The 19448-nt window shown below is 40.8% G+C and overlaps 1 protein-coding gene across 1 annotated transcript; it reads left to right on the plus strand.

The window, feature by feature from the left end:
• Window positions 1-14962: 14962 nt before the first annotated feature.
• GHSR (growth hormone secretagogue receptor) lies at window positions 14963-18202 on the plus strand. Its single transcript, NM_001257223.1, has 2 exons — window positions 14963-15758; window positions 17898-18202. The coding sequence occupies exons 1-2, from the start codon at window positions 14963-14965 to the stop codon at window positions 18200-18202; spliced, it is 1101 nt and encodes a 366-aa protein (NP_001244152.1).
• The last annotated feature ends 1246 nt before the right edge of the window (window positions 18203-19448 follow it).

The raw sequence follows: 19448 nt of genomic DNA on the forward strand, positions 1-19448 counted from the left end.
TCTTCTAAGTCATCTGTTATAGGTCATATTGAGATTTCGGTTGTTTTCTCTAAAGGCAATAGAGAACAAATGAAGGGTTTTAGTGTGTATGAGTGAAAGAGAGATCATGAAATGTACTCTGCTTGCCTTTTTAGGGACTAGATGGTGGGGTTCAGAGTGGCTATAGGGTACAGTTAGAAGGTATTGGTGACAAATTAGATGTGAGTCATCAAAAAGAAGGAGATGGGGGGCAGAAAAGACGACTCCTTGGTCTTTAGCTGGCATGGCTGGGTGGATACTGATGTGATCACTGGGGTGGGAAACGCATCCTCAGACCACAGTGCAGTTTGGAATATGGTGATTTTATCATCCAAGATCACAAGTTAAGTTTAGAATATGTTGATTTTTAGGTGCCTTTGAGAAATCCAAATGAAGATAGTAAATAGTTTTTGTATTTAGAGATCAGAAGAGATACAAAGATGAGGCTTATCTGTGGAGGAGTGAAGGAACGCAAGGGCATAAGTGAAATCACCTGGCAAAAGTTTACAGCAAGGAGAAAAGAGGACCTAGGAGTCTGAAGGAACTCTAATATTTAAATGCTGGATGAAAAGAAATGAGTCTTTAAAAGAGGAGAGAATGACTGATTAGAAAAGTAGGAAGTTAAAATGAAAAAATAGGATAGTGCTGTGTCACAAACGTAAAGACAACGTGTTTCAGAAATAAAGGTCCACGGTGTTAGATATGCAGAGAAGCAAAGTGAGATGAGGACTGAAGAAATGCAACAGCATGAGAATCACTGGTGACCTGAGTAAGTGCTGTTTTAATCAAGTTAGAGACGGAAGTAAGATTAGAAGAGGCTGACGCTGGAGTCGGTTTTGAAACAAGAAAGAAAAGAGGTGGAAATATATGTAGGTTGAAGAAGGGAAAAGTTTTTTGTTTGTTTTCTAATTGAAGAGTCTTGAGCACATTTAAAAGCGATGGGAAGGATCCAGTTGAGGGAGAGAATGTAGGAGTATAAGAGAAGGCAGAATAGATAATGTAAGTGTTCTTAAGAGTGAAATTGGACGGGTTCCAAGCAAAGGTAAAGTAACTGGCCTCAGAAAGAAAGAGACAGCCCCTCTAGTGGAGAGAGAGAGAATAGCAGTGGGGGTGGCTAAGCAGTCCCTAAGCATATGAGTTAAGTTTGAGTTTGGGAAGCTGAAAGCGTTTATATTTTATGGATTCTATTTTCCAACAGTAACTGGCTAAGTTTTCTTCTGATTATGAAGAGGAAGGTAGGGGTGAAATTGAAAGTTGGAGAATGTGAGTTTCTTTTAAGTTGTTGCTGAGAATGACAAGAGAATGAATTGACCAGGAAAATGTAGTTCGAGTTCTAAGCAGTACTTAGGACGTACTTGAGATCAGTGATGATAAATTTAGGGAGGAGCCTATCTCTCCTCTACTGAGATGTCCTCCAGCAAACCTACGTTGCTTAGATGCAACCAAAGGCGAGGAATTTCTGAGTTTGTTCAAAGTTGGACTTTTGCTAGAGAGAAAAAGAGAGCCAAGAAGTTTCAGATATTAATCAGAGTGTTATTAAAATAATAAAGCATGAAATTCAAGCTGTCAAAAGCAGAAAACAGAGAGAGTAAGCATGGTGGACTATGAGAAAGGGAGAGCCCGATGATGGAGTGGTACCCAATTAGCCTCCAAAATTTAGACATTCTGTGTGTCAGTATCTTGTAATCAAAACTGAAATTCAAATGATGTATTAACATAAATGTACAGGAGTTGACAGAATGGATGGCACAAATTGATGAAATATTGTTAACAGTTGAAGCTGGAGAATGGGTACATAGGGTTTCCTTATACTGGAAAAGAAGAACTTTGGAAAAAACAGAGACAGTGCAGGAAGCAAATAAAATCCCCCCCAAAATATAATTATGTTTCCAAGCACTGAGATGATACTGCATTTATCAAATAAGAACAAGAATCAGAGAGGAAAAATAATCAGAGGACCTGTAGGCCCAATGTGTGAATAAAAGGAGCCTCAAAAGGAAAGAATAGAGAATGTGGAGGGGAAGACAACAAATTTAATAAAATTTCCCAGAACTAAAGGACATAAGTTGAAAAGTCAAAAGAGCGTCCACCTCAATGAATGGGAAAAGACCCACACCACAGCACATCTTGAGACACTTTGAAACACAGGAAACAGAAAACATCCACTGATCTTAACCATCTTTCTCAGTCCCTTACCCTCTTCATGTCCTCACTTACCTCCTTCAGTTTAAACTCAGTTGTCAATAATTCTAAGCAATTCCTTGGATAGAACCTTAATATCTGTCCTTCTTGTACTTGCTCATCTGTTCTGAGCAAAAGCACAACCCTGGTTAAATTAAATGTCCCTCCACTCCCTTTCTGTACCAAGTGCTGCTGAACACAAAGATGGGAAAACAAACAGTTGTATTGACTGGTGTAATTTTAAAGCCATGATCATTAACTTCAAGTGGGTCCTTAATGATTCCCAGCAATCAGATGAGAGTATCCTCCCCTTTCCCGGACAACTGCTTCACATTGTGTCCCTCTCTTCCAACCTCCAACATCTCCCCACACTTACTCTCAGCTGTCCCTTTGCTGTCTATATTGCTGAGGAAACTGAAGCCATCAATGAAGACTTCCTACAGCCTGGCCCTCTACACCTACCCATCCTCCTATGCCCACATATTCTTCATTCTCTCCTGTTTTGGGGCACGCATTAGGCACAATTCCCCTAAGACCCACCCTATTTCTTGGGCACTAGATCCAACCCCTCTCAGGAACACTGCTCCAGCCATTCTGCATTCCACCACACCATCAGCTTTCCCCATTATAGGATATCATCCCCAACAGCGTCCAAACCACTTATTTTCACACCTTTGAAACAAAAACTCTCTTGACCCCATATCTCCTCTAGCTACCACCTCATTAGTCTTCCTCCCTTTGTCATAACATTCTTTGGAAGAGTTGTCTATACTCAATGTCTCCAAATTATCTTCTCCCATGCTCACTTGAACCAACTAGGTTTGCTCCAACATGCCACCAGGTTCATTAACTGACAATTACCTCCATGTTGTTAAAGAGCTGGTCCATTCTCCTCTGACTTGACTCATGGCAGTGTATGATAGAGTCGACCCCTCCTGTCTTGATATAGCTTCCTTGTATCTCTTAGAGTCTCACCGTTTCCCAGCTGGAGTTCTACTCCACTGGCCACTTAGAAGTATCTTTTGCTAGTTTGTTCTCATGACTCTGATTTTTCAACGTTTGGGGAAGAGTCTAAATCTCAGGGCCCTTGAACATCTCTTTTGTAGCTATGCTCATTTCCCAGCTTATCTCAATTAGCATCCTTATTTTAAATTCTATTTACTGCTGACCACACTCCAGTTTTTATCTCCAGTCCTGAACTCCATACCAGTATATCCAGCTGCCTTCTCAAGTTCTCTACTAACATTTCTAATAAGCATCTCTAACTTAATACATTTAGAACAAGCTTTTACTCTTCCTTTCCAAATCTGTTTCGCCTCCATCTCTCCTGTATCAGTTAATGGCAGCTCCATACTTTTCACTTGCGCAGACCAGAAGATATACATACCTTTACATAAGCATAGCATATACATTTTAACTTTTGAAGTCCAGAACTCAACTATTTCTCACCACTACCGTGTCAGTACTCTGACTTAAGTCATCAACATCTCTTGTCAGCAGAACATCTGGCCTGGATTGTTAAATAATGTCCTAAATGTCCTCCCTGCCACTGCCCTTGCTCCCCTTTCATCTTTCTCTAAACAGCAGTCAGAATTATCACATCACAGTATTAATCAGATCACATCACTCTTCTCCCTCAAATCTTCCATGATTTTTCATCTTATCAGAGTAAAAAAGTTATAACTATAACATCAAGAACTTCACCATCTGGTCTCATTTCCTCTTTTAACTCACCTCCTGTTATTCTCCTGTTCACTTGTCCCACTACTGGCCTTTTTGCTGCTCCTCCAACAAGCTAGACTTTGTCCTGCTGTATGAGATCCCAGAAACAGAACCACTATGAATGACATAGAATAAGGGATTAATTTTAAGGATCTGACCTTATGCAATTGAGGTAGCTTGTTAAACAGTTTACAAATTTCCGTTGCTTCTGCATATGATGCTAATTCTGAACTTAGCGTGGCAGGAATTTAGGAACAAAAGACAGTTGGATGTAATCACAGCACTTTGGGAGGCCGAGGCGGGTGGATCACGAGGTCAAGAGATCGAGACCATCCTGGCCAATATGGTGAAACCCCGTCTCTACTAAAAATACAAAAAATTAGCTGGGCATGGTGGCGTGTGCCTGTAATCCCAGCTACTCGGGAGGCTGAGGCAGGAGAATTGCCTGAACCCAGGAGGCGGAGGTTGCAGTGAGCCGAGATCGCGCCATTGCACTCCAGCCTGGGTAACGAGCAAAAACTCTGTCTCAAAAAAAAAAAAAAGACAGTTAGAAAGTGGGGAAGATCAAGTGCAGTGTGAGACCCTTGAGAAGGAGCTGGAACCAATGATGAACTGGAACTCACATGTCTCTAGAACCCACGGTGATCTCTCACTATCTCCAAACTCTAGCTCCAATGCTTGGGGAAGTTAGTACCCTTTTTCATGGAGTTAAACATGCGCAGGGCCTAGTGATTGAAGAAATTAAAAGAGTACGTCCATCAAGAGCTGGAAGAGCTGAGGCCCCAGCTGCTGCCCCTTATCAACAAATGCAGCAGCTGCATAATCCACAATATCCCCTGGCCTACATTAATATTCTGAGTCAAAAAATGACTGCTGCTTTATTTTTACTTTTCCAAATTTGAACAAATGTCTCTTGTGGCTAATCTTAGCCAAGAACCACATTTGGAAACTACTTAAAGTTAGTTTGAATAAGTAGACAGTACACAGTTACCATACCTCCCACAGACCTTTGTTATTTCCTCCACCTGGGATGCCATTGTCGTCACCCACTAGTATCCCCACATCCTTCAAGGCTTCACTCAAAAGTCATTTCCCTGGCTACCCCTTCAAAATTTCATTTCTTTTTAGATTTTTCACTGTTTTATTTCCCTCCTGAGCACTTACCACCATCTAACCCACTATGTGTTTTACTTATTTATCTTTATATTATTTATTTCCCCTGCTAGAATGTCAGTGCCCAGAGGATAGACATTTTTGTGTCTTTCACTTGCTTCTGTGTTCTCAGTTGTAAGAATAATGCCTGGCACATAATAGGTGCTCAATAAAAATGTGTAGAATAAATGAATGAATCTTAAAAGATTTCAGAGAAAAAATAACTACATTTAATACAAGTGATCAGGAATTAGAATAGTGTTGTATTTGGAAAATACCAGGGAGCAATTCCTTTGAAATTCTTAGGGAAAGTGATATCTAAAATAAAATTCCGTAACTGCTATAGACTGAATGTTTGTATCCACCCCTTCCGAATTCATGTATTGAAATCGTAACCTATTCAATTCATGTATTGAAATCACACCACCTAATAGGTGGTATGGCAGCGGGGCCTTTGGTGGGTGAGTAGGTCATGACAGTGGAATGGGATAGTAACCATGTAATAGAGGTCTCAGAGAGCTTCCTCATCTCTTCTGCCATGTGAGGAGGCAGTGAGAAGATGGCTATCTAGGAAATCAGAAAATATGTCATCACTGGACACCAAATCTTCCTTGATTTTGGACTTCCCAGCCTCTAGAACTGTGAGAAATAAATTTCTGTTGCTTATAAGCCTCCTGGCCTATGATATTCTGTTACCGTGGTACAGACTAAGAGGATAACTAAACTCCTGATAAATTGTTATGGTACAATAAAAATAGTTTTAATATAAAAGTTCCTCAAAAATGTATCTTCTATATACCTTTTCTCGTCACGTTATTGGAGAATGTGAACATTCGTAGTAGAAACCAAATCGAAAAAGAGGAAGACCCACTATCTGGCCAGGCAAAGGGGATACCCAAGAGGATGATGAATAATCAGGACAATAACCTGTGTAACAGGCCCAGAGGGCACTAGTTCAGATCGGAGTAGGGAGGTGTAGGTATCCAGAAGCATTGTCCCAAAGAAACAGATAGAAACACATAAAATAATCTGCTGTGTTAAACAATGTTGAGAGGAAGATTGGTAGTAGTTATGTAAAAACTAGGCAAATCATCCAATAAGGCAGTTATAACACCAAGGAAAACAAAAAGTATTTCAAGAAAGGAGAATATTATCACAGTGTACCATGTGGTTCTGATTTAGTAATACCTACATCAGCATGAAATATGAACGTTTAGGATAAATCGCATCCCAAAATTATAGTTTGATGGCATTTGGAAGATGAAGGAGGGGAAGAGTGTGCGCATGTATGTATATGTGTGCATGTGTAACCACATATGGGTGATTCATGAGTTGAGAGTATAAAAGAACTAAATAGACTTAAACATAAGACCTAACACCATAAAAACCCTGGAAGGAAACCTAGGTAAAACCATTCAGGACATAGGCATAGGCAAGGAATTCATGACTAAAACACCGAAAGCATTGGCAACAAAAGCCAAAATAGACAAATGAGATCTAATTAAACTTAAGAGCTTCTGCACAGCAAAAGAAACAATCATTAGAGTGAACCAGCAACCAACAGAATGGGGGAAAATGTTTGTAATCTATCCATCTGACAAAGGGCTAATATCCAGAACCCACAAAGAACTAAAACAGATTTACAAGAAAAAAACAAGCCCATCCAAAAGTCGGCAAAGGATATGAACAGACGCTTTTCAAAAGAAGACATATATGAGATCAACGAACATATGAAAAATTGTTCATCATCACTGGTCATTAGAGAAATGCAAATTAAAACCACATCGAGATACCATCTCATGCCAGTTAGAATGGCGATCATTAAAAAATCTGGAGACAACAGATGCTGGAGAGGATGTGGAGAAATAGGAACAACTTTACACTGCTGATGGGAGTGTAAACTAGTTCAACCATTGTGGAAGACAGTGTGGCGATTCCTCAAGGACCTAGAGATAGAAATTCCATTTGACCCAGCAATCCCATTACTGGGTATATACCCAAAGGATTATAAACCATTCTATTATAAAGACACACAGACACATATGTTCATAGCAGCACTGTTTACAATAGCAAGGACCTGGAACCAACCCAAATGCCCACTGATGATAGACTGGACAAGGAAAATGTGGCACGTATACACCATGGAATACTATGCAGCCATAAAAAGTGATGAGTTCCTGTCCTTTGTAGGGACATGGATGAATCTGGAAACTATAATTCTCAGCAAACTGACACAAGAACAGAAAATCAAACACCGCATGTTCTCACTCATAGGCAGATATTGAACAATGAGAACACATGGACACAGGGAGGGGAGCATCACACACTGGGGTCTGTTGTTGGGGGCCAAGGGAGGGACAGTGGGGGAGGTGGGGAGGTGGGGGAAGGATAACATGGGGAGAAATGCCAGATGTAGGTGATGGGGGTATGGAGGCAGCAAACCCCATTGCCATGTGTGTATCTATGCAACAATCCTGCATGATCTGCCCATGTACCCCAGAACCTAAAGTACAATTAAAATAAAAATTTTAAGTTAAAAAAGGCACCTTATTTCATAACAGTATACCACTACATAATAGTGCATAATGCACAAACCAGTGCCATCATGGTTTATAAGCCTTGCATAAGTATTTGAAATTTTAAACCTATCTGTAACTTTGATAACTATTAATAGATAAATTTTGGTATTAACTAGGCATTATAAAGGACTAGGTAAAAGTAGTAATGCTTAATACCAGATATAAAACTAGTAGCATGAGTATCAGTAAAAATATGGAAAGTCCCACTGGAATACCTATGGGGAAAATTAAAAAAGAAATGGGTATAAGAGACGTTCTAACATGTTTGAGCTATTAAGAAATATGTTACTTCTATAATCAGAAAATCACAACGATTATAAATGAATTTCTAAACTGTAAAATTATTAATTTTCATAGTGATCATTTGTGATAATATGTCTCATTTACTAATTAGAAATATGATTTTTGCTGGATGTGGTGGCTCACTCCTGTAATCTCACCATTTTGGGAGGCCAAGTTAGGAGGATCACTTGAGCTCGGGAATTTTAGACCAGTCTGAGCAAGATGGCAAGACTCCATCTTTACAAAACCTGAAAAAATTAGCCAAGTCTAGTGATATGCACCTGTAGTCCCAGCTACTTAAGAAGCTGAGATGGGGGGATCCCTAGTGCCCAGCAGTTCAAGGATGCAGTGAGCTGTGATCGTGACCCTGCACTCCAGCCTGGGCTAGAGAGCAAGATCCTATCTCTAAAGAAAAAATAATGATGATGATGATTTTTAAGGTACTTGAATGCTAAGATTACTTTAGACATATATTTCTACTACTCTGTTGATATATTTGATATTAAATATAAATTCTTACAGCTTGCTTGTCTGGACAGAGCAATGTGTACTTCTTGCTTTGAAATATGTACATGACATTATTTAAATGAGGCCATATGATATGAAAGAAAGAGTATAAGTGATGAAGCCAGATATATTAGTACATTGTGTTCAAAGCTTGAATAGAACATTAAGATAAGTGACATATTTTATGGAAAGCACAATATAGTGTTTAAATTTCCTTATGAGCCTCTTATAGGTTCTATATTTATACATAAATGAAATATAAATTTAATCAATGCAGGAAATGTTTGTTTTAGGTGCTCTATTACCTATAAGATGCTGTACTAGGTCATCCAAAGAAAAATATGTCTCTGCTTTCAAATTACTTGCAATCATGTTGGGAAACATGGCAGAAACTGTAAATTGCTTATCCAAATCTGGAACCCTGGGAGTGAGAACATGCCCTGCTATACATGTGTATTTTCCAGCCTCTCTTGAAGATGGAATTGGTCAATGTAATGTAAGTGAGGGTTTTGATTTAGAATTTTAAGAAAGCTGTCTATCCCTTCCTTTTCTGTTTCTTCTTGCCTGGAACTCATTTCAGTGACTGGAGTTCCAGCAGCAGTCTTGGGCCAGGAAGCACTCACAAAGGATGGTGGAGCAGAGAGGCAAAAGGCGCATGAGTTTCTGATACAAGCCCTGGGCCCTCTATATTCTGATTTCCTTTAGAAGGAAAATGAATCCATAATATTTTATATTTTTTCAGTCCTACTTTCAGATTGATATATGTATCCAATCTTCATCCTGATTAATATGTGAACTATGATATTAAAAAGTGAAATTTTCAGTAATTAAAGAATAAATGGCACATGGCAGTATACAATTCATTGAGTGGTCCAAATCCAGCATGGAGAGGCAGTATACAGTGCCTGAGTCTTCAGATTGGGCTCTGAAAATACATATAGAAATTTAATACAAGACAAAAGAGTCACCTTAAATTATTAAGGAAAAGGCAAACTTTTTAATAAATGATGTTGAAACAGCTGAGTAACCATTTGGAAAAAAATTGAATCCATATATCATTTCATGTTCCAAGATAAATTGCAAGTGGATTCAGAAATATAAATGTTACAAAATAAAGCTGCAAAATAATAGAAAAAAACACAAATTTCTCATAACTTAGCAATGAGTAAAGCCTTTATAAATATGACTCAAAATCCAGAAACAATAATGACAAAAACTGATGAAATTGATGACAAAGAAATGTAAAACTTGTGTGTGTCAAATAAAGAAAAACATCCATAAGTAAAATTGAAAAGACAAATTAACAGCTGGCAAAAATATTTTCTATTTATGTTCTTCCAAAGGGATATCTCTCCAGCACAAAAAAAGAGCTCATAGAAATCAATTTTAAAAAGCAGAACAACAACCCAAGTGAAAAATGGGTGGAAGTCATAGTTCAGCAGTTCATGTGAAAAGAAAAGCAAATGGCCCTTAAATGCATGCATATATGCTTATCTCACTAGAATAAATGAATGCAAAGGAAAAACACAATGAGAAACTATTTCTCACCTAATCATCAAATTGGCAAAAATTTAAAAGTTGACAAAACTATGGTAGAGGTTGAGAGAAATCAGGCACTCTTATCCATTGCTAGTGGAGATATAAGGTGATACAATCCCATGGAGAGGAATGTGGCAGTATATAACAAAATTACAAGACTTTGACACTTTTGATTTAACATTCCTACTTCGAAGAATATTATGTTATACCTGCTACCTTATACAAATTTTCCATGTATGTTTTCAGAGCCCAGACTTGACATTCGGGTACTATACACTGTTTCTCCATGCTGTATTGTGCCATTCAGTAATTTGTATACTGCCATGTATCATTCCTTCTTCTTCTCTTCTTGAGATAGAATCTTGCTCTTTTGCCCAGGCTGGAGTGCAGTGGTGTGATCTCGGCTCACTGCAACCTCTGCCTCCCAGGTTCAAGTGATTCTCCTGCCTCAACCTCCTGAGTAGCTGGGATTACAGGCACTCACCACCATGCCCGGTTAATGTTTGTATTTTTAGAAGAGATGAAGTTTCACGATGTTGGTCAGGCTGGTCTTGAACTTTCTTGTGATCTGCCCTCCTTGGCCTCTCAAAGTGCTGGGAATTACAGGCATGAGCTACTATGCCCAGCCTCATTTCTTCTTTTATTAAATTTTTAATATTATTCTGTAATACAGCTGTACACATATAAAATTATATATACATTATCATTTATAGCAACAAAAGATTATTTAAAACACACGACTTTGGGAGGCCGAGGCAGGTGGATCAGGAGGTCAAGATATCAAGACCATCCTGGTCAACATGGTGAAACCCCATCTCTACTAAAAATACAAAAAATTAGCTGGGCATGGTGGCGCGTGCCTGTAATCCCAGCTACTCAGGAGGCTGAGGCAGGAGAATTGCCTGAACCCAGGAGGTGGAGGTTGCGGTGAGCAGAGATCGCGCCATTGCAGCCTGGGTAACAAGAGCGAAACTCCGTCTCAAAAAAAAAAAAAACAAAAAAACACAAATATTCATCAATAAACATTGGTTAAATGAAACTAAGGTACATCTTCATAGTGGAAACTGTGGATCTTTCCCTAGATGGATTATTTAAAAAAACATAAAGAAGAATATTGCTATGAGAGACTCCCAGGATAGAATGTTAAGTTGAAAAGGCAACATAGAAGATAGCCTAGTATGTATGTATACTACCTTTTCATACGTCACACACACAGACACATTTACAATTATCGTCTCATGATTTATAGATATCTAGATATTGTGAGATGATAATGATTATACACACACATCTATATATGTGTATATATACATATATATGTATATAACCCATATATATATACACACACTCACATATATAGAATGTATAGCAATATATATTCCAGCAATAAAAACTTATTAAAAACACAAATATTCATCAACAAACATTGGATGAAACTAGGTATATCTTCATAATGAAACTATGTAACTTTATATCTATAGGATATACATATAAGGTATAGATGTATAGAATATATGCTGTATATAGAATATATTCATATATATGTATATGAGATATATATATATCTCCTATCTCTGTCTACAGAACCTAGTCCATAATGCTCCCAGGCCAATAACCAACCCCACTGCCCAAATGTAGGTCTCTAAATGCTGTTTCCCAGTACAGGTACCAGGGATTCTTGGAATAATGGCTGCTCCTGGGTCTCATGTAGAGAATTTGCAAGGTGAGCTTAAAGCATCTCATTGTGCCACAAAACACAGTGTGGAAGCTCTAAAAATCTAAGTGAGTCATGTCAAAAGAACCCTGGAGCCAACTTGAAGTGGATCTCATTGGTCAAAGATGAGACAATTTGAGTGTCTAAAAGAAAAAAGTCATCATAATTGATTGGAATGCAGTGACTACATAAAAATCCACAAGTCAATAATAATAATACTTCTTACACAATTCATAGGACAAGGCATACCGATTGTCACTCCAAAATGCTTTTGTGTTCCTTGTCTGAACGGTTGAGCAAGTTTTACTGTTTCTGACAGAACTGAGTTCTTCAAGATCCAGCTCAGATGCTGCTTCCTCTGAGAAGCTTTCCCTAAAGCCTCCATGTGATTCACTCATTCTCTGTATTCCATCAGAGCTCATTGTACATGCCTCTTTAGATGCACCTATCAATACTGTATTAACATTACTTATTTAACTGTATTTTCTCTCTAGACTGTAAATTTATAAATATAGCACCTGCCTGGGTTTTATTTATGTTGTTGTCCCTAGTACCTACCACATATTAAAGATAGATTTATATACAATATTACATAATATTTTACATGTTATGAATAAATAGATCGATTTCAATAGCATCCTCTGTTTCTTCTTGGTCACGCAATATAGATTTGTCCATATTTTAGAAACTGGCTGAGTGCCATTACACTCTTTGCTATTTTAGCTAACATGAAAAAAATTCTATCACAATAGTCTTTTGGTGTTTTTTTTTTTTCAAGTTTTTTTTACCTATCAACCATAGCTTTAGCACTGAGTAGACCAGAAAATATCCCACAGTATTTTCCTGATTCTCAGCCTTAGACAATAACTTCCCATAGTATTCTGATTTATTCCAGTCTGTTTTCTCTCCCTTTCTTTCCACATACATAAACCTACTGGTAATATAGGGCAGAGAGTAACAAAGTCAAAGTTATTGATTAAATAAAAACTTGTTAGTAATTGGTGATTTGACTTAGTTGTAACATTTTAAAAATAGTAGTCTGAAATTAATGCTTTAAAAACTTAATTTGGGGCCAAGCGTGGTGGCTCATGCCTGTAATCCCAGCAATTTGGGAGGCCAAGGCGGGCAGATCACGATGTCAGGAGATTGAGACCATCCTGGCTAACACGGTGAAACCCTGTCTCTACTAAAAAAAAAAAAAAAAAAAAGATTAGCGGGGCATGGTGGTGGGCACCTGTAGTCCCAGCTACTAGGAAGGCTAAGGCAGGAGAATCGCTTGAACCAGGGAGGCGGAGGTTGCAGTGAGCACAGATCAGGCCACTGCACTCTAGCCTGGGCGACAGACAGAGACTCTGTCCAAAAAGAAAAAAAAAAAAAACACGCACAACAAAACCTCAATTTGATCCAGTGTCTAACACACCAGTGGCAACCAAGCCTCTATGTTAAATTTCCTGTGTGAAACTTCTCTCGTGTAGTCTTTTACTCTATGGAGTCTTTCACGCACACATGCACACACTCAGTCTTAGGTCTTTGTGGACTTTTAGGCATTAACAATTTAGGTAGTAGAGGTGGTGCAAACTGTCTGTGAAAGGCACGTACGAACGCGTTCAACTGAGGGGAAAACTCTCATACACAGTAGGTGGCATCTCATCGGGTGAACGCCTATGTGTGTGGTCAAGGCAGTGGTTAAAGCCGGCCTGTGCTTCGGCGGAGTCTGCCCTGCTCCTCCGCGGGGTAGGACTGAGGCGTGAGAAGCGTGAGTTGAAACAGGTGAGAGTAACGCGCAGCCGCCCCTCGAGCTGCGCTGTGCAGGAGGGATGTGGCGCTGGCCGCAGTGCTGAACTTGTTCTCCGAGCGGTCCCGAAGTCGGTGGGCCTGGAGGGGCCTGTCGGGTTTGTGAATTCGCTGGCAACCGGCAGTCTCACGTCCTCGGGTGTGGATTTCTGGCTCTGAGCACAGACTCCTGAGGGCCACCTGGCTAGTGTAGGGATGGCCTTTGACCTATTCCCACCAGCACAGCTTCTACTTCTCAACAGCAACGCGTCTACTATTTATTGAGTGCCTCCAGTGGTCCCTGACACTTGACATTCACCCCCAGTGGTCCGCATAAATCATTGCAATTCAAAGAAAAAGAAGTAACGCCCAGGAGGTTGAAGACCTTGCCCAAGGGAACACGACTACCAAATGGCTGATCTCTCTCCATGATGCTCAAAAAAGGTTTCCTGCACACTATCCACGTGCCACCCTCACAGCCTCTTCTTGCTGGCTCCACACACCTCCAACTCTTCCTTTTTCCTTTCTCCTTTTCCCTCCCCGATCACCCTCGGCACCCTGCCACCAGGTTTGCATCAAGCAAAAGTAATCTCCCCTACAGCAGACCCTCTATCACCACCAAGTGATACAAAAAACTGGGATTCAGGACAGGGTTTATTCACACATCTTGCCCCTATGCGCTCAGAAGTCCAAACCCAGTGGGAGATCCAACACTGGTCCCCGAGACCCCAGCTTGCTGTGTAACCTTGGACAAGTAGTCACATCGCTGAACCTAAGTTCTAGAACTGCGTGAGATTATTTTTCGGTGCTCATCGGTATGGATACAAACACAAGGTCCTTCTTTTTCTCTCTCTCTCTATCCTTCTTCTCAAGTCTAGTTGGGCAAACTCGCTTTTTCTTCCCACCAGGGCCATAGCCAGCTCTAGCCCTTGTGGAGGAAGAAACCAGGTCCCCGCTGCTAAAGGTGTTCTCCCCACCCCCAACCTCAGGGTGTGACCTGTTCTTCCGGGGCACACTAGCCCAGCGTCGCCCAGGGCTCCGGAGAGAGCTCCTCACGTTCCCGCTTCGCGGCGCCTGGTCTCTGCGGTCCCCACACGCTGGGACGCTTTGGGAAGTGCGAGATGGAGCTGGAGCGAGAACGCGAACGCAAGGCAGGGCTGGTGACAGGTATGTGTGTGGGCGCCGGCCGGAGGCTGTGTTGGGAGAGAGAAACTTTGGGGGAGACGGTGGGGGAAAGGGGAGGTGCCAGAGAAAGCAGTGGGTCACTCGCCCACTGACCATTAGTCTCTCTCCCTCTTCCACGTCCCGATCTCACCTCCTCCCTCGGTTTCTGCCTCTCACCTCCCTCTCTTTCTTCTCCAAGCATCCTCCCCACGCGTCTGCACCCGCTCTCCCCTCGCACCCTCCCGCGCCTAAGGGGACCTCCTCGGGAGCCAGCTCGGTCCAGTCTCCCAGCGCTGTCACATCCCAGAGCCTGTTCGGCTGAGCCGGCAGCATGTGGAACGCAACGCCCAGCGAAGAGCCGGGGCTCAACCTCACACTGGAGGACCTGGACTGGGATGCGTCCCCCGGCAACGACTCGCTGGGCGACGAGCTGCTGCCGCCCTTCACTGCGCCGCTGCTGGCGGGCGTCACAGCCACCTGCGTGGCGCTCTTCGTGGTGGGCATCGCTGGTAACCTGCTTACCATGCTGGTGGTGTCGCGCTTCCGCGAGCTGCGCACCACCACCAACCTCTACCTGTCCAGCATGGCCTTCTCCGACCTGCTCATCTTCCTCTGCATGCCCCTGGACCTCGTTCGCCTTTGGCAGTACCGGCCCTGGAACTTCGGCGACCTGCTCTGCAAACTATTCCAATTCGTCAGCGAAAGCTGCACCTACGCCACGGTGCTCACCATCACAGCCCTGAGCGTCGAGCGCTACTTCGCCATCTGCTTCCCGCTGCGGGCCAAGGTGGTGGTCACCAAGGGCCGGGTGAAGCTGGTCATCCTCGTCATCTGGGCCGTAGCCTTCTGCAGCGCTGGGCCCATCTTCGTGCTAGTCGGGGTGGAGCACGAGAACGGGACCGACCCTTGGGACACCAACGAGTGCCGCCCCACCGAGTTCGCGGTGCGTTCTGGACTGCTCACGGTCATGGTGTGGGTGTCCAGCGTCTTCTTCTTCCTTCCTGTCTTCTGTCTCACGGTCCTCTACAGTCTCATCGGCAGGAAGCTGTGGCGGAGGAGGCGCGGCGATGCTGCCGTGGGCGCCTCGCTCAAGGACCAGAACCACAAGCAAACCGTGAAAATGCTGGGTGGGTCTCAGAGCGCGCTCGAGCTTTCTCTCGCGGGTCCCCTCTTCTCCCTGTGCCTTCTCACTTCTCTCTGAGTCTCCATCTCTATTTCCCCCGGAGCCTCTACCTCTTTTTTCAGTTTCTCTGGGCCTCTGTCTCTCTGCATGCGTCTCAATTATTCTCTCCCCTTGCTTTCTTGAGTGATGTCTTTGGTCTCTCAATCTCTCTGTCTCTGTCACTCTCTCTCTTCCCCCTTTGTCAGTGTCTTGACTCTTTCTTACTGTCTCTATCTCTTTGTGTCTCTTCCTGTCTCTCCTTTCTCTTTCATGCAAAAATGTCCCACATTTATGTTTCCCTAAAATGAATTTTATATCAGCCCAGAAACTCCACTTTAAAATTGAGATATCTTATAAAAGTCTATTGTGGTCTTAAGCGTTAAAAGTGAGGACTGACTTCCTGCCTCAAACAGGATTTGTGAATATCTAAGTTACATTAAGAAAAGCAAGGCTTGGATCTAGAAAGTATTCAGTGGTAAATTCAACCACAGACATGATCAGTTTGGATAAACCTATTAGAGATTGTTCATTTTTCTTTCAATATTGTGATTTGTTTTCTGCTCTGCATTTTTTCAGATAATTGCATCAATTCTGTTTACCTGTTGCTGTTTATACAGCTTTGTAAGGAAGTCAGTGACAAATCAGTAGTCTCGTTTGTTTTCATGATTACCTGCCTCTTCAGGTAGGATAGAGTAGGATCAAGTAAAGATAAACTAGGATGAGCAAAGCTCCAAAAGGAGAAAAAGAGACTTTGTGGAAACCAACAGAATTTACTGCTTCCCCAAATGACCCTTCAGTAACATCTGGGCACAAGGTCATAACTGGATTTGCAGAATGTTTATTGCACAAATTCGGTGTCTTAAAGTATATGTGTTTGGTACAAGTAAGTAATAAAACATGAGTTTATATCCCAGCAAGATATTAATTCTACTTGCATTTTCAAAACCAAGGTCTGTATATTTTATTATTTAGATATTATAGTCAAGACTTCATGCTTACTGACGTATTTTAAGGCTTCTTAGAAGCCATTCCAGGATGATTTCATATTTCCAAATTTACACTTCCTGGGTCCTGCATATCAAAGTGATAGAGTTTATTCAAGGAATGTCAAGGATTTTATTTTCTAGACCAGTGATTCTCATGATATGACTCATAGCTTCTAAGCCCACTAGTGTTAGAGGACTCCAAGCTGTCATCTCTGAGATTCAGATTGTTTGTGGCAGTTAAGTTGCTACTATAAATTTAGTTTTAAGGATAAGTTTAATACTTTCCTCCAATTTTATTTTCAAGCCATTAATTTCCTCATTGGTGTCTCAACACCAATGTTAACTTTCTTCTTCCTGGACAATTTGAAGGGGATCACTAAAGTGTTACAAAGACTAAAAAATTATTTGCTATTATTTTTCCCTGATTTCTGAATTTCAAACAACCTAAAAACTTAGACATCATTAAAAATTATCTTACACAGGCAAAATGGAGACTTGGATGGATGATAATTTATATGAATTGGTTTAATAACAGCCTTACTTGTATCTATTGCAGGTGGCATAGAATCACCCATCTCAGTGATTCTTAATCCTGATTGTATGTTCAGTCCTCTGTGAAACTTTAGAAAAAAAGAAAAGGAAAAGCATATACCCTGATCTCCCTCTTGGAGATTAAATTTGACCGAGTCTATACTACATTCAAGGAATCTGCATTGTGTACAAAAGTACCCCAGGAGACTCGGATACACAGCTGTGGTTGGGTACAACAACTTTGTGCGTGTGTCTAACACATAACAACTGCTGGACTATTGTGAATAAATGGTCTGGTCAGTTGAGTCAATATGTCAACTCAACACAAAATCACTCAGGTAGTTGTTAAATAGAAATGACTGGGAAGCTCCGTAAAAATTGTTGAACGGTTGGTTCAGACAGACTGAATCTTTGTTAAAATGTAGGAATGAGGAAGAAGAGAACACAATGTTTCTCTGAAGTCAATGGTCATAGTTCATGAGACAAAAGTCAATGGTCATAGTTCATGAGACAAAAGTCTTAAAAATTGAATGTGATTTGCTATGACATTTCTTGAGCTGATTATCTTTCTCTCATTGTCCTTTTAGCTGTAGTGGTGTTTGCTTTCATCCTCTGCTGGCTGCCCTTCCACGTAGGGCGATATTTATTTTCCAAATCCTTTGAGCCTGGCTCCTTGGAGATTGCTCAGATCAGCCAGTACTGCAACCTCGTGTCCTTTGTCCTCTTCTACCTCAGCGCTGCCATCAACCCTATTCTATACAACATCATGTCCAAGAAGTACCGGGTGGCGGTGTTCAGACTTCTGGGATTCGAACCCTTCTCCCAGAGAAAGCTCTCCACTCTGAAGGATGAGAGTTCTCGGGCCTGGACAGAATCTAGTTTTAATACATGACCTAGCACATTGCTGATTACAGTCACTGCTTATTCTAAACCAGAAGCCATAACACAGCAGAACTTGGGAGGAAGCTGAAGGTTAATTTTGGAATTAGGAACATGTAGATCCTGAAACAACTGGGAGGGAAAAAAGACATCATTTGTAGGGTGTGAGCAGTTGATTTGATTGCACACTTATTAGTGCTCTCATACACTACTTCTGCATATTCCCTGCCTATGATTTTTCATTCTGCTGTGGGTGCTGCTGAGGGCTTCACAATTCAGAGCAGGAGGAAGCGCAGAGTGAGCAATTAGGGCACTTCACGGTGGGTAAAGACAAATTTGCTTTGCTTTTTCAAATGATCAAAATTATTTGGTTAAAAGAATGACATTACAATAAAATATTTAAAACATAACTTTTAAAAACCAGCAATTTTCATAAAGCTCTAGAGCAGTGCCATCCAAGAGAAATATAACATAAGGCAAGGGAAAAAATTATTAAAAATAAATTTACATTTTTTTCACACTAAGTCTTTGAAATCTGGCACGCTTTTTACACTTACGGAATCCCCCAATTTGGACACTAAGTTTTCATCAGTAATATTTGATGTGTTTAGAGTTCATAAAATTTACATGTAAAATGTAGATTCAACAACCTAAGTTATCTAAACACACTTAAAAGTTTTTCAGTAACTGAAACAACTGTGAACTTTTAAACTTCAAATTAATTAAAGTTAAAAATTCAGTTCTTCAGTTGCACTAGTTACATTGCAAGTATCCAATAGCTCGAAGATACCACCAAGAACAGTGTGGCTCTAGAGTATATACAAAATTATCATTCGCCTTATAGAAAATGTTTAAAAATAAATACCCTTTTCCTAAAATGTTTTTACAGTGATGTTCACACAGCAGACTTTCAGAGTGAAGAATACTAAAAAATCATACCTAAATGTCCTGTTCCGTGTGCTCAGGAGAGAATGGATATGAAATGTGTACCATACGTTTTTAAATTGAGTTACATGTGCTAATATTCAGGAAATGGAACTTTATAAAAATTGTAGGTAATCACAAACTGCCCTATATGGCTTAACAAAAGTTATTAAGCCAATCACAAGGCTTTGATTTGTGAATAAGGGAATAATTTGTAACATACTCCGGCGAGTTTACAAGAAAGTTAATGAATACAGAAATTTTTCGAGTGATGAAGGCAGGCCCATGTGAAAAACTCAGGATCCTCTAAATGCTACTGCTTATTGATATTAAAA

This window comes from Callithrix jacchus, chromosome 17, assembly GCF_049354715.1.
Source record: "Callithrix jacchus isolate 240 chromosome 17, calJac240_pri, whole genome shotgun sequence".
Taxonomy (NCBI): domain Eukaryota; kingdom Metazoa; phylum Chordata; class Mammalia; order Primates; family Cebidae; genus Callithrix; species Callithrix jacchus.